Source organism: Microtus ochrogaster, linkage group LG3 (genome assembly GCF_000317375.1).
Source record: "Microtus ochrogaster isolate Prairie Vole_2 linkage group LG3, MicOch1.0, whole genome shotgun sequence".
Lineage (NCBI taxonomy): Eukaryota > Metazoa > Chordata > Mammalia > Rodentia > Cricetidae > Microtus > Microtus ochrogaster.
The window spans coordinates 9,052,811-9,066,954 of NC_022029.1; the positions used below are offsets into that span (position 1 = coordinate 9,052,811).

General features: G+C 43.5%; 1 protein-coding gene and 1 pseudogene across 2 annotated transcripts in view; both read right to left on the minus strand.

Annotated features, from left to right (window-relative positions):
* Positions 1–14,144, minus strand: part of Cxadr (CXADR, Ig-like cell adhesion molecule) — a 54,936-nt gene that overhangs the window by 25,096 nt on the left and 15,696 nt on the right. For both annotated transcript variants that reach the window (XM_005360548.3, XM_005360547.3), the window contains exon 2: positions 995–1,161. In XM_005360548.3, the coding sequence (XP_005360605.1) occupies positions 995–1,161 (167 nt within the window). The remainder of the gene's footprint in view (positions 1–994; positions 1,162–14,144) is intronic.
* LOC106144140 lies at positions 1,624–4,210 on the minus strand (annotated as a pseudogene).

Sequence of the window (14,144 nt, forward strand, 5' to 3'; positions counted from 1 at the left end):
TCAATTCTGGATTGCACTAATTCAATAAATAAATGGAAGAATTTCAGTTGTGCGATAACCCCTTCCCTCTTATTACAACAGTAAGTAAAACTACAAGTCTTTTGAAAGGGTCACGTTATGTGGTGCAGGCTGCCTTCTGCCACAGCCTCCTGAGTGGGGATGGCGGGCGGGCACTACCATGCTCAGCTCTTACAAAGACTTGGATCACTAAACCCCATGAAATCTTGAACTTACTTTTTAACCTCCGGCCTGAACTAAGCATGTAAGCAAGTATGTTATAGGGTTTTTTTATGTTGTCGGCCCCCACCCTCACCCCTTCTGATCATTCTGTGTGCCAGGCAAAGGGCTCTTGGGAAAGGAACCTATCACCAAGAATGAGAACCTGAGTTCCACCCCTGGGGTCCACATGGTGGAAGGAAAGAATCGGCCTCCAAAAGTTACCTCTAACCCCCACTGGCTCGCATATGGCATTCACAGGTGCACAGGCCACAAGTAAATAAAAGGTAAAACAAATAAACAAAGATTTCATTCCCTTCCCAAGTGATTCACTGTACAGGGCATTTAATTTGAGGAAATATGGAATATTTAATATTTAATTTGAGGCTCTAGTGATAACACTATACATCTTCCTTACAGTATATTATATCGTATATCTTCTTTAACAAAATGGATTTACTCATAGTCCCTGACACTGTGTGTGCTCCCTGCCTGCCTACCTGCCCCTGGTTCCCTGTATCCTCTGCTCTGGCCCCTCACATGCATATCCAGACCTTCAGGAGCTTCCGTGGGTCCCGGAAGTAGCCTTTCATTACTTCATCCATTGCATTCACAGTATCTCCTGGCTGTGTCAACACACAGCATGACTGTGTCCCTCACTCCTACCACACCTGAGCAGTTAGCTGGGTGCTTTCTCTCCCCTCCCCCGCCAGGCTATGTGAAGACACACCCAACATCCCCACTGACATGAGCAGTGATCAGCACAGATCCAACTCACCACTTGATCCACCTTCTGGTTATCAGATGGGGATATCAGCCATTCGATGTCCAGGGGTCCGTGGTCATCAGGACCAAGTGTAAACTTGCAGGGTAAATAAGCAGTTTCCCCTTTAGCTTTGTCGATACTCTGTTCAGGAGTAGTGATACTCAAACCTCTGGTGACATCTGCAGAAAAAAACACATACGTGGGACAAAGCTTCTGCAATTGCCCTGGCGCATGACCTTGTGGCCATTCATGGGAGCACAGTGAGATGGGGTTTGAGCTTAAAGCAACAGAATTTAGGGTATGTGATGCCTTTGTAATGAGCCCATTGATACTAAGACATCCATACAATAACTTTTTTTCAGCAAAATAACTTTATTTCCTAACACAGTAAACATATACATCCAGTATGTGGTGCTTCCATGACAATGGCTTTGAGAGTTAACATGTGTAAAAGCTGTCTTGGTTGAGATGTGAAGTGTCTGGATGGCTAGCCTTCTGAACATATTGGACTGGCCACAGCAGACTCTGCTTCATTAGGTAAGCTGCAGAAATTTAAAACCTTGAAACATTACTACACTTTTGCATCTAATGCTTCCAGGTGAACAGGATGCTGCAGGATCACTTGGATTCCAGGCATCTCATCAGTTTTTCCGGTGAAGGAACCGTTTATCCACATCTGTCGGTAGTGGGTAGGCAGATTCACATGGTGATGGCAAAAGCATCCACAATGGCTTTGGTAGCATCAGGATCACACTTGATAGGGCTCTCTGACATGGTGGTGTTCACGCAACTGATTCCTTTCCCGTCTGTTTTCTTAGTCACTGATGCTTTCCAATAATCATGAGTGCCTTTAATAATGTCAATTGCAAAATTCTTGTCTTTAAATTCTGCATTGAACCCAAACTCATTTTCTGGTTTTCCATCAGGAACTTTATACCTTCTAAACCAGCCAACAGTGGCTTCTAAGCCGCCAGGTTTCAGAAATATTTTGACATCAGAAATATCGTTATAATTGGCCACATCTGGATCGTCCATGTTAATGGCGATGACTTTCCAGTTGGTTTCTCCTTCATCAATCATAGCCAATATGCCCAGAACTTTCACCTTGATGATCTCACCTCTTGTACACATCTTGCTTCCAATTTCACAAACATCAATTGGGTCATTGTCACTACAACAGCCAGTGTTTGTCACTGTACCCTGGGTCTTCCCATGTCTGAGGGATGGCACCATAGTGGAGCTGTCTTTTCTTCATGTCTTGCTTAATTGGACTAAGGGGTCCTTTGTAGCAATCTCCATTTTAGCATTTAACTAGTGTGGAACCTCAACCATCATGTGGAATACATCCTTTCCTGCATAAATCGGATTATCATGAAATGGAGAAATAGACTATCCTTTCTCATTTTTTAGGAAGATGGCAGTACTCAGGAGTGAAGGGCATGGCGTGCTCCTCGCTGCGGAAGCCACTCGTGGTGGTGTCTGAGACGCACCGCAATTGCTCCCATATAATAACTTTTAAGAGCACTGTAAACTTCCAGAGGCAAAGAAAAATGAGTTTGCATTGCTTGTGCGCAGTAGCTTTTATCTCATAGCCCTGTCTCAGCAGGCCAAGTATTGCTATTATAAAAGTACACCGCCAAGCCCAACTGTAAAACTAGTTTTCTAGAGTTGACGATGCAGCTCAGCTACCTAGCACATGCAAAGCCCTGTGCTGAATTGTTGTTGTTGTTGTTTGCAGCACTGAGCATGTGGTACACATCATTAAATGCAGTACTAGGTAGGCAGAAGTAAGAGGATCAAAAGTGAGAGGCTAGTTTGAGATACACAGCAAGACCCTGGCTGAGAAACAGAAACAGGAAAAAAAAAATGATTTGCCATCAAATGTGGTAGCACATTCCTGAAACCCAGCATGAGGGAAGCCGATAGGAGCAGAGTTTGAGCATCCACTCAAAGGCACAGCAAGACCCTTTGTCAAAACAGCAAGCAGAGAGAATATACCAACATGGTAGAGCACTTGCCTAGCAATTAAAAGGCTCTGTGGCTTCAATCCCCAGTACCATAAAAAGAGAGAAAGAGATAAAAAGAGAGAGAGCACAATCAAACAAGCAAGCCAGTCTAGCCATGGTAGAGTACGCCTTTAATCCCAGCACCTAGGAGGCAGAGGCAGGTGGATCTCTGTGAGTTTGAGGCCAGCCTGGTCTTCAGAATGAGTTCCAGCACAGTCAGAATGGATACACAGAGAAACCCTGTCTCAAACAAACAAAAGAAATGAAAAGCTAAAGTTGGAGCTCAGATCAATAACAAAGGTATGAAGAGTCTGGTTGTTAGCTTAATTTGTAGCACAAATTCAATCATAAATGAATCATCCAATACAAGACTTTTAAGATCATTTACAACACAAAAGTTTCCCCAGAACTTGTCACATCTACTGGTTTCTCTGTGACCAGCTTTTGTTTTCTTTTGTTATTCTGAAACAGAGTCTCACTCCTTAAGCCAACCTGGCCTGGAACTCACTTTGAACTCTAGACAATTCTCTTACCTAAGCGTCCCCAGTGCGAGTATTTTACAGGCACGAGCCTTCACCCCCTAATGGATTTCCTAAACATTACCTCAACCACCTCCATTGCTCAGGACACTTAGCTTCATCGTTTTGGGTTAAGAAGCAGCTTTACCCCTTGAACTCCTGCACCTCCCAACCCGGATGTTCGTTGTTGGATGAGATTATGAATGGTACCCAGGGCCTGACTCTCCCCACCTCCATCCTCTCTGCTCTCCTTCCCCCTCTCTTCATCTTGCACCTATGATTAATACACCGAGCAAAATTAGAAGTCAATCAATCCCAAGCCCTCACTCTGCACAGCAACTATTCCATGATGCTTCTCCAATCACGTATGGTATTATCTTTTCTATTAGGTGTGAATTAATGTGCTATCAGAAATAATATTATGTTGGTAGAGTTGAAGCCCAAAGAATAAGAACTAAAAGTTCCTTTCCTAAGCTTGTAACAATATCTAAGGACATTCCTCAAACTGAATAAAGAATGGGTGCAGAACCTCTGCATTCCTCTCTGAAATCAGACCAGTGAAGAGTAACAAGAATGTGCAGGGTAAAATCAAGGGCGAGCCCTCCAGATTCCTTGCTAAATCCATTCTCCCCTTCTTGAGAACTCTTACCATTGCGCAAAACGATCCACATGGGAAATAACTGAGGTGGGTGACCAGCAGCCATTACTCCCCAAGATGCAACCCCATCACCCCACCCGCAACCCCTGTCTAGACCAGCTTCTGCAGCGTCCTAAGTGAGCCCACAGCCTCCTTTCTCAAGCAAGCCTACCCCAACCAACACCTGGAGGGACCGCGGATACACAATGTCTGTGTTAAATATCTAAAGGTGGGGTTGGTGTTTCACACAGCAAAAGTTGATGATCCACCATCTAAACCTACTGAGACCAAGCAATGGCTTACCATTGTCCTGAAAGTATGCTAGCCGTCAGTCTGTTTCAGCGTACATATTTATTGTATTAAAATATGGCTTTTGACACTGATGTCTGGCACCTCTAGAGTTCCTGCTGAAGAACTATTGGAACTCTGGGACCCTTTTTATAATGTCTAATAAATTCAGCCCTATGCCTGCCTCATTTTCAAAAATACATTTATTCTACTACCTCTCCACCCTCCAGTGAGTTGCCTGTCCTTCCTTCTAAGAACATTTATGGTACTTCCCCTGTCTATACTGATCACCTGTGCCTTGATCACACACTGACTTGGGTGTCTGTTTTCTTTTAGAAATCGATGCTCAGTCAGCACCCACTTCCCATCGTATTTGCTCAGTCACCACTTTTGTTGCCAATGCTACCCTGTATAGGACCGTTTAAGGTAGAAATCCTGATTTACTATATCATGATTGGCTTCATTAGGGGTCGGGAACTCTCAAGTACCTTTGTCTCTTAAAATAGCACCTTATAATTTGCAGAAAAGAATTTGAGATTGAGTTATATTCTGATCAAGTTTAGAAATGTCAGGGAAATATGAAAATCTGCCAGAAGGGATTCCTACATTACAAGTGGTCTGTCTTGGTTTTCCCTTTGCTGGTGGACCACGTGCTCAGGCTGTAGACTGCAGATCACGTTATATGTGCACTAAGTGTACACCCGCACGTGTTAGTGCACCTGCACGTGGGCCCCCCAGACGTGAGAAGATGCGATTCTGTTTAAGATATTTTAAGCAGTCCCAGAAATGACTTTCACTATTTCCTTTTTGAAATGGGTTTGCTCCTCACTGTGTTGTGCTAAAAATGAACTGAAATCTCAAGGTCCTCACAAAGAAATCTTGGGTTTCCTAGCAACGCTGAGAGCTCTCTCTGAAGAGGCATCCTTTTTCCAAGTGCTAAAGTATGAAACAGTCAAAACTGTATAAAACAAATGACAGACATGCTTCTTGGTCTCATGGAGTGACTCTGTAAATTGCTAATACTTGAGTAAGCTAAGCAATAAATTAACTCGCAAAGTACTCGCAGGTTCAGAGTTTAAAAACTAAATCAAATATCAAATCTTATGATTTTATTTAAATTCATTTGCAAGGTTTAGAGAGATAAATGGCACAAAAATCCAGGCCCCAAGTCCTTGCAGAGGTCAGTTATGAGCGCTCAGAACCGGAGCATATAAACAAACAGAGCGGGCAGCCCATCCTACAGGGACACTAATTGGAATGGCATCTTTCAGCCTCCTGCTTGCTTTTCTTCTCTCCGATTTCTAAATCTGAATCTCTGAAGACTCTCTGCTGCCCGGTCTAACTGAAACATCAAAGTCATGTGACATCAAAGAGTATTTTCTGGCCCTTGATGTCACCTCCTACTAAGCCCCCTTAGGAGATCAGATTCTACCAAGAATGGCATGAGTAGGGAAATGGAAGAAGCTATTGTTCTGGGGGGAGACAGAGCTCTGGACAAATGGCATGCCTTGTCCTGGTGCTTTAACTGGTCAATGTGGGTGACCAGCAGTGAGCTTTGCCTTGAGGAAGTTTAATGGTTTTTTCTTTTTCTTTTTAAAGGAGTAGTAAAGATGAAAGTTTTAGATTACTTTGAGAAGGAAGGCCTTAGAGAAAAGTGGAGCTTTTCTCATTGTTTAAGAAAAGGGGGAGAAGCTATGATTGGGGGAAAAAAAGTATTTACTCTAAACACCTGAAGTTGCAAACTATCACTTCACAAAACCACAGAAGAAAAAGCTTCAAACAAGACGATCAAGTGAGAAACAGAGGATCTTATGGGGTGTCACAAAATTTCAGGTAACATAAATTACAGAGGGAAAATGGTGGCTTTATAATGGAAGATCCTAGTGATGCACCACCTTAACCAAATTATCAAATCACTTTCCCTAGACCAGCATGGAGTGTGCCTCCTGATTCAAACAGAGCTGCGCTGGAGATAACGCACACCAAGTTAAAAGTGTATAAGGTAACCAAGATGGTAGAAACACCTTTAAACTGTATTTGCAAGGCCCAACATGGGGTGCTTACCTTAAAACCCAGTATTTGGGGGGGGGGGGAACTCTGTGAGTTTGAGGCCACCCTGGTGTACATATAAGTTCCAGGCCACCAAGGCTACATAGTGAGACCGCATCTTGCAAACCAAAACAAAAAAGTCAATGGAAAAGGTGATGGATGTTCTGTTTGATTACAACCATATGACTTTCTACAAAAGGAATAATTTAAGCCAGTTAAAAAGGTGATTAGAGAAGAGAAAGGAGGGGCAGGGCAGGGGTTTCTTGGAGCCTCCAACCTCTTCCGATACCCAATGTTGCAATGGTAGAGACACCACATCATTGTGACTTTGTTCAGAGCTGTACAATAAATAGGACTGTAGCTCTGGCATGATAGAAATATGTCTCAGGTCCATCAAGTCTGACATATGTAGCCAGGAGATGGTGGCACAAGCCTTTAATGCCAGCAAAGACAAGCAGATCTCTGTGAGTTTGAGGACAGCCTGATCTACAAAGTGAGTTCCAGCACAGTCAGGGCTGTTACAGAAGAACCTTGTTGTGGCAGATGGGGGGGGGGGAGACTTGGGGTGGAGGTCTAACATATGCATATCCTTGCCTAAGGGATTTTGTTTTGTTGGGGAGGCTACAAAGGGTTTAGGGCACACAAGGAAGAACTGGAAAATGAGTGGAATTGGGGTACATGTTGTGAGATTCCCAAAGAACCAGTAAAAAAAAGGTATGTTAAAAGAAATAAGTCAAGGTATAAGGGAATTTTTTGTGCGTATTCAATTTTGCTGTATATTTCAAACAGTTCTAAAGATATAACCTATTTTAAAATGTACATTTGTAATTAAACTATAGAAATCTAAATTAAAGCAATGTGATACTGTATTCCACAGATAACACTGGTAGTGTTTAAAGAACACTGTTGTACATGACGGTTCGCACATAAAATCCCAGCATCTGCAAGTTCAAAGAGTTTAAGGCTAGCCTCGGCTTCATAGCAAGTTCAAGCTAAGTTTGAGCTACAGAGATTCAGTCTCAAACACCAAGAGCTGGAACTGTGGCTCAGTGGTAGAGCAATCACTTGCCCACCATGCACAAGGCTTTATGTTTGATTCCCAGCTCCACAAGAAACAAACAAACAAAAAAAGAGTTTTAAAAAAAGCCAAGACTAACGAAACATTAGAAACTGAGAAAGTGAAAGTTAAGTAGTACATCCTATCTTAGAAATAACAGAAGACTTGAAAATGGGTTTGTGCACTTTTGGGAATTATGGCAAAACCCCCATAGTGAAGACTTCCATGTGCACGGACATTCTTCACCCAAGAAGTTATTCCCTGAAGTACTATGAAGCAAGAAAACATGTGAAAGCAATCTTCTTGTGCAAAAACAAGCAAGAAAGTTGGGCAATAAACCCAAGATCATCTACACAAGACAGAGATCTACAAAGGGTACACCAAGTGGAACCAGTCTCCTCCAACAATAAAGGAAACCTAGCCAAATTGTTGGAGGTGGTAAAATTGAATCTCACTCACATTAATAAAAGTATAGCTAAATACTGCCCTCTAGGTACCAGTTTATTTACCTAATAATTTAGTCAAATCAGACCATTCAGAAAGTACATGGCCTTAAGCTCACATGAATAAAAACAGCACACTAATAAAGACGTGGGGAACTAGGCTATTGAAAACTCCCACAATTCAAGTGCAAAAGTTCTGACCTGTGACTTGGAGCTACAGCCTGTAAGGTAAAAATCTGAGCTGAGCACTGGAGGAGGAGTCGCCATAAATTCACCTTGTGCAGACACAGACAAGAAGGTGTCTGCCTACAAGTCAGAGGGAGGCTCCTCACCATAAACCAAGATGGCTGCCAACCTGGCCCTGGCTTCCTTAGCCTGCAGATGTGAGAGCAAACAAATGTCTTTACTTAAGGCATCCATCCTCTCTGGTATCCTGTTGTGGGAGCACGGAGTGCCTCAGAAGGATCCATGGAACAGGTGTGCTATTTATTACAATGAAAACTCCGAAGTATAATCTAAGCATATTGAGACTTCACAAACCTCATCAATGCATTGGCAGTACCATCTAAGTTGGTCTTTCCAGACAAGCAGGAAATAACTAATGTCCATGAAGATAAAGAGGAACTTTATTAATTTTATTTAATTATACTTTACTAATTTCCTTTCAGTCAGGCATCATTTGAATGAAGTCAAGTGAATTACCTGATTCATCCCTCACAAATCCTACGGAATAGACACCACAATGACACCAAATCTGGTTGATACTAACTAGCACTGTCACATAACACTAATATATGATGCAGAGGGGCACAACAGAGGATAACAGACATGCAGGTAGAAGGAGAAATGATGAAATAAAGCAAACAAATTCAGAACAGGAAACAAAAATACTGCTTAAGACACCTTTGTATATACAACCATTTAAAATGAGGAAGTCACCAGTGGTTTTCAAGATGGGCTGGAAGACCTTTTACAACACAACCTACTCCCCCAGTATGGTACATCTTAAATTTTAAATTAATCTTATAGATTCCTCACCTGCTCCATCTTTTAGGCCAAGTTCTACTACTCTCTGCTTCATTCCATCACTTCTTCCAGAGAACACCTCTTATTCCCATCTGTGGACTGAACCAGGTATCTCTGTTGGTGTCGTGCCGAGACCGCCATGAGCATTTGGCTCTCTGTTTCTCGCTCAATCCTTTCTATTCTCCACCTTCAGTGACTATTTCACTTTTGACTTTTAAAGCCAGGGCCACGAGAATCATGACCACCCCTCGCTCGTCTTTTAGCATAGCAAATCTCCAAGTGCTCAGACAGAAGTCAGCAAGCCTTTGCTGAATGAATGCCATTGACTTCTCCTTGTACTGTCACTGAAGGGACACAAGGAAATGTGTCTTTTGCTTTTGCCTATACTCGCCATTTCAAGTCTGACCACTGATGGCATACTCAGAGATTTGAAAGATCAGGTTCTGTAGAATTCAAGCAGTGGCAAGTAAGATCTTTGTCATCTGGGTACTGAGAGGGGTTACCAGTTGAAATCAGCAACCACATAACCTATTTTGCAGTCTAGTCAATCAAGAAAGAAAGCAATTTAGAATGTCTAGAGGTAAACAGATCACAATTCTGAGGTACTGAGGGGAGGAGAGCTCACTGGTACAAAGTATGCTTGAATTAGGGAAGGGAAGCAGAGGGACCACCACAGAGGAAAAAGATGGCACATTTCAAAATGAGGGGACAAAGAAGTGCAACTAGATGGGGGAGAGAACGAGGTTTGTTCTCTACTAAAGATGGAAAACATTAGTGAAACTCCCTGGTCCAGGGGTCTCAGAAGAATACACAGTGAAACTCCCTGGTCCAGGGTCCCCAGAAGGAATTCACAGTGAAACTCCCTGGTCCAGGGTCCCCAGAAAGAATACACAGTGAAACTCCCTGGTCCAGGGTCCCCAGAAAGAATACACAGTGAAACTCCCTGGTCCAGGGTCCCCAGAAAGAATACACAGTGAAACTCCCTGGTCCAGGGTCCCCAGAAAGGATACACAGTGAAGCTCAAAGGTCTGCTGTCCCTAGAAGAAATAACCCAGAAGACACAGCAGGTAGACTGAGGTGCAGGAGCACCATGTTGGTTCAGTTTCCCATCTTTCCCCCTCAGAACCTCTTACGAGAGCACATCTAACCTGTCACCTCCTTTCTCCTGCTCTTGCCCAGTTCCTTCACTGCAGGTAATTGTCAGTCCTTCCCCGACGCACATATTTTCAGTGACTTATGAGAACCTTGGAGCCACTTCGCTGGAGGATGTGTCCCTGATCTCGCTCGGCCATCTCTGGATATACCAAGTCAATAAAGCTGCTGAGGAGAGTGGAGAGGGGGATTTTGAAAAGAGGCAGGTGAAAGAAAGAAAGGGTGGCTATTGGAAAACAAGGTGATGAAAGTGAGGACCATGAGATCGTTCTAGAAAAGCAAAGGGCTGTGGACTTGGGAAAACCATGAGGACAGAGATAAATGAACTACAGGCAGGCGAGTCTGGTCATATGCTCACACACAGACAGGACACTTGCTATTTAAAGGAAATGTTAGCAAATCTGGAAAGAAAATAACATGTATTTACTTTACATCCAACTATTTCATATGAAAGAAGGTGCTGAGAAAACTTTTATGAGTTACTCTAGATCAGATGAAGAAAAGTTGTTTGTCTTCCTGGTTTCCTAAGGAAAGGAAGCAAATGGGGAAAAAGCGCACAGGCAGGGTCCCCATTGCGGGTCCCCACTGCTGGGTCCCCATTGAGGGTCCCCACTGCTGGGTCCCCATTGCAGGGTCCCTATTGCAGGTCCTCACTCCAAAATTGTAAAACAAGAGCAAAACATCTGGGTTCTAGTTGCTGTTTTTAGTCTCAGACAGCCTAGGCTCATCGTGAATTCACCCACATAGCCTAGAGTGACTGATGCTCTTACGTTTCAGAGCGTCCTGCCTCCACCTCCTAAGAACTGGGGCTACAGGTATGCACCATCACACCCCATTTATGCTTTGCTGGAGATTGAACCCAGGGCTTTGCACAAGCTACATTAATGTTCTTCTGTGATGGAGGAAGGCCATTGGTTAAGTAATAAAGAAACTGCTTGGCCTCATAGGTTAAAACATAGGTGGGAGGAGTAAACAGAACAGAATGCTGGGAGGAAGAGGAAGTGAGCTCAGAGGCCATGCTCCCCTCTCCCGGGCAGACGCCATGAAGCAAGCCGCCAGGTCAGACATGCTGAATCTTTAAGACCGGTGTTACACAGTTTATTAGAGATGGGTTGATCGGGATATCAGAATTAGCCAGTAAGGGCTAGAGCTAATGGGCCAAGCAGTGTTTAAAAGAATACAATTTGTGTGTTGTTATTTCGAGTAAAGCTAGCCGGTGGCGGGAGCTGGGTGGCAGAATGCAGCCCTGCAGCACCCCACAACACTTCTGAGTCTACATTCCCAGCCCTTTTCTGAACTTTTCACAGTTCCCTTTGTAGTCCATGCTGGTCATGAACTCAGGGAGATCTCGAAAAACCAAAACTATGTTTAATTAAAAAAAAATGTTTTTTAACTTTCAAATATCCCCCATGTTTATTTAATTTCTTGGGAAGGGGTTTTAAAACGGCTTTAATACCACCTGATACAAAGAATTCTCTCAGTAGTCTTCTTTTGGAGAAAAGTCAACACATGGCCTGAAGGTTGCTGGTTTTGGGGTTTGTTGTTTTGTCTTCCCAAGACAAGGTTTCTTTGTGTAATGGCCCTGGCTGTCCTGGAACTTGCCTATAGACAAGACTGGCCTCAAACTCACAAAGATCTATCTGCCTCAGCCATTGGAGTGCTGAAAACACGTTCGACATGGTGGCCATGTTTAAAGAGAGGACATAGTGATCTTGCTGAGTTAAGTCACAACTTCAACCATCCAGTTAAAAACACAGTAAAAGAAAAGAAACAGTAGCCAAATCAATTGGGAAGAAACTCAGACTGCCTTCCCCTGCAGGGCTCCTCCCCATAGCCTCCTTGCTAAAAGAAAAGGCTGATGGGGCTGATAATGGAGTTTGACCAAACCAAGGAGCCTGCCACAGAAAAGACCTGAAGAGTTGTCTGCTACTCCTGCCAGAGCCTGAGTCTCAGAAGGCCCTGGCAAAGATGGGAGAGGAGATACCTGAAGAAGAAAGAGAGTGAAGCCGATGGGAGCAGCCCTGTAGAATGCGGATGTACCAAAATAAACCAGACAGCTGGAGTGCCGAGGCACCGAGAGAAATGCATGCATTTTTACAGCTGCGGGTAGCACGTGACAGCACACTGAAAATACTACTTTTTTTTAATATTTATTTATTTATTTACTTATTTATTTATTTATTATGTATACACTATTCTGTCAGTGTATATGCCCGCAGGCCAGAAGAGGGCACAGATCTCATTACAGATGGTTGTGAGCCTCCATGTGGTTGCTGGGAATTGAACTCAGGACCTTTGGAAGAGCAGGCAATGCTCCTAACCTCTGAGCCATCTCTCCAGCCCTGAAAATACTACTTTTTAGTCAAGTTTTGTAACAATCAAGAATTGTTTTACTTTTTTTTTTTTTTAATTAAAGTCACCTTGTTAGCACACATATCCCTTTCCTTGTTCTTTGGGGGAAGTTACATAGTTACATACGAACATCTCCCATGCCAGATAATACAATAATATTCTTACCTCCCGGGACTCTGAAGCTGACTCACCTAGCCACCTTGGCACAGAATGCCTTATAGTGGGAGGGGGGGACTCAAAATGCAGTTTTATGTCCCCCTTTCTCCTCCCTCTACCATCAACATAGTCTTAACTCCCTTAAAATCAGAAACCTGCTGGGGCCTGGAGCATGTTTGCGCAATGTCCAGCAATCTGCGCTTCACTGTGATACTGCAGAGGTAGCCCTCAGGAGAGCTGCAGTCCCTTTTCTAGAAGATGGCTGATCTTCAGGCTGATAATTCCAGCATTTTCCCTTCACTTCCTCAAAGCCGGGATCTGTGTGTGGCAACTGTTACACAACACGCTTATGTGCAGCCAGCCATCGTCCAAAACTGCTTTATAGAGAGGGCATCCTGAAGACTTCACTCTAGTCTACAAAGACAAAAAGAAGACAGCGACTCTCTGGCTGAATTTCAAGAAGTAAATTAAACAAACTAGCAACGCACACATTAAAGTGATTGATAAGTGCTGTGGGGACAATGGTTTTACCCTGTAAAGATTTGTTTCTTAATAAAATGCTGTTTTATTAATAAAATTGCTGATTGGCCAGTAGTCAGGCAGAAGTATAGGCGGGCGACCACACAGGAGGTAGAGATGGGACAATGAGAATGGGAAAATTCTGGGAAGAAGGAAGATACAGTCTGCAATTCCCACCCAGGCACAGAGGAAGCAAGATGTGACTGCCTCAGTGAAAAATGTACCAAGCCACATGGCTAACACAGTCAAGAATTATGGGCCAATATAAGTTATAAGAGTTAATAAGAAAGGACACTAAGAGAGAATTACATAGATATAGTCTACATGGGAAGTAGAAAGTAGAAAAAGACAAGATCTCCTGAGTAATTTGGTAGCATGGGGACCTTGGGAGAGGATTGAAGGGGGGTGGGAGAGGCAGGGAGGGGAGCAGAGAAAAATGTAGAGCACAATAAATATCAATTAAAAAAAAAAGTAAAAAGAAGCCTGAGCTAATAGGCCATATTTCTTTGGGACTGAATGATTGTGGAACCAGGTGGGACAGAAACCTCAGTCAACAAATAAGGACAAGCAGAATTTTGTAGTTTAATCACCAACACTGCAGACTTGCTATTGGTGACCACATCACAGAAAAGTCAGGTCTGTGCCAAAAGGAATTGCTTATCTATGCTCTTGCATTAGATTCCTTCCTGTTTCATCAACCTGTGCCAACCTTCTTGCCAGGAAGTTCCTCTGGGATTAGTCATGCTTTAGAAAGTCACCTGACTGTCCTGGTTTTTCAACCAGAGAGGGGGTGGGGCGGGGCGGGGCGAAGGTGGGCTGGGCTGAGTGTAGTGGCATACATGGGTAATACTGGCACTTCAGAAGCTGAGACTGAGTTTGAGGTCAGCCTGGGCCAGACTGGAAATTTCAGGTCACACTGAGACCTGACCTGAGTGAGGAAAAAGAGGAGGAGGGAGGGA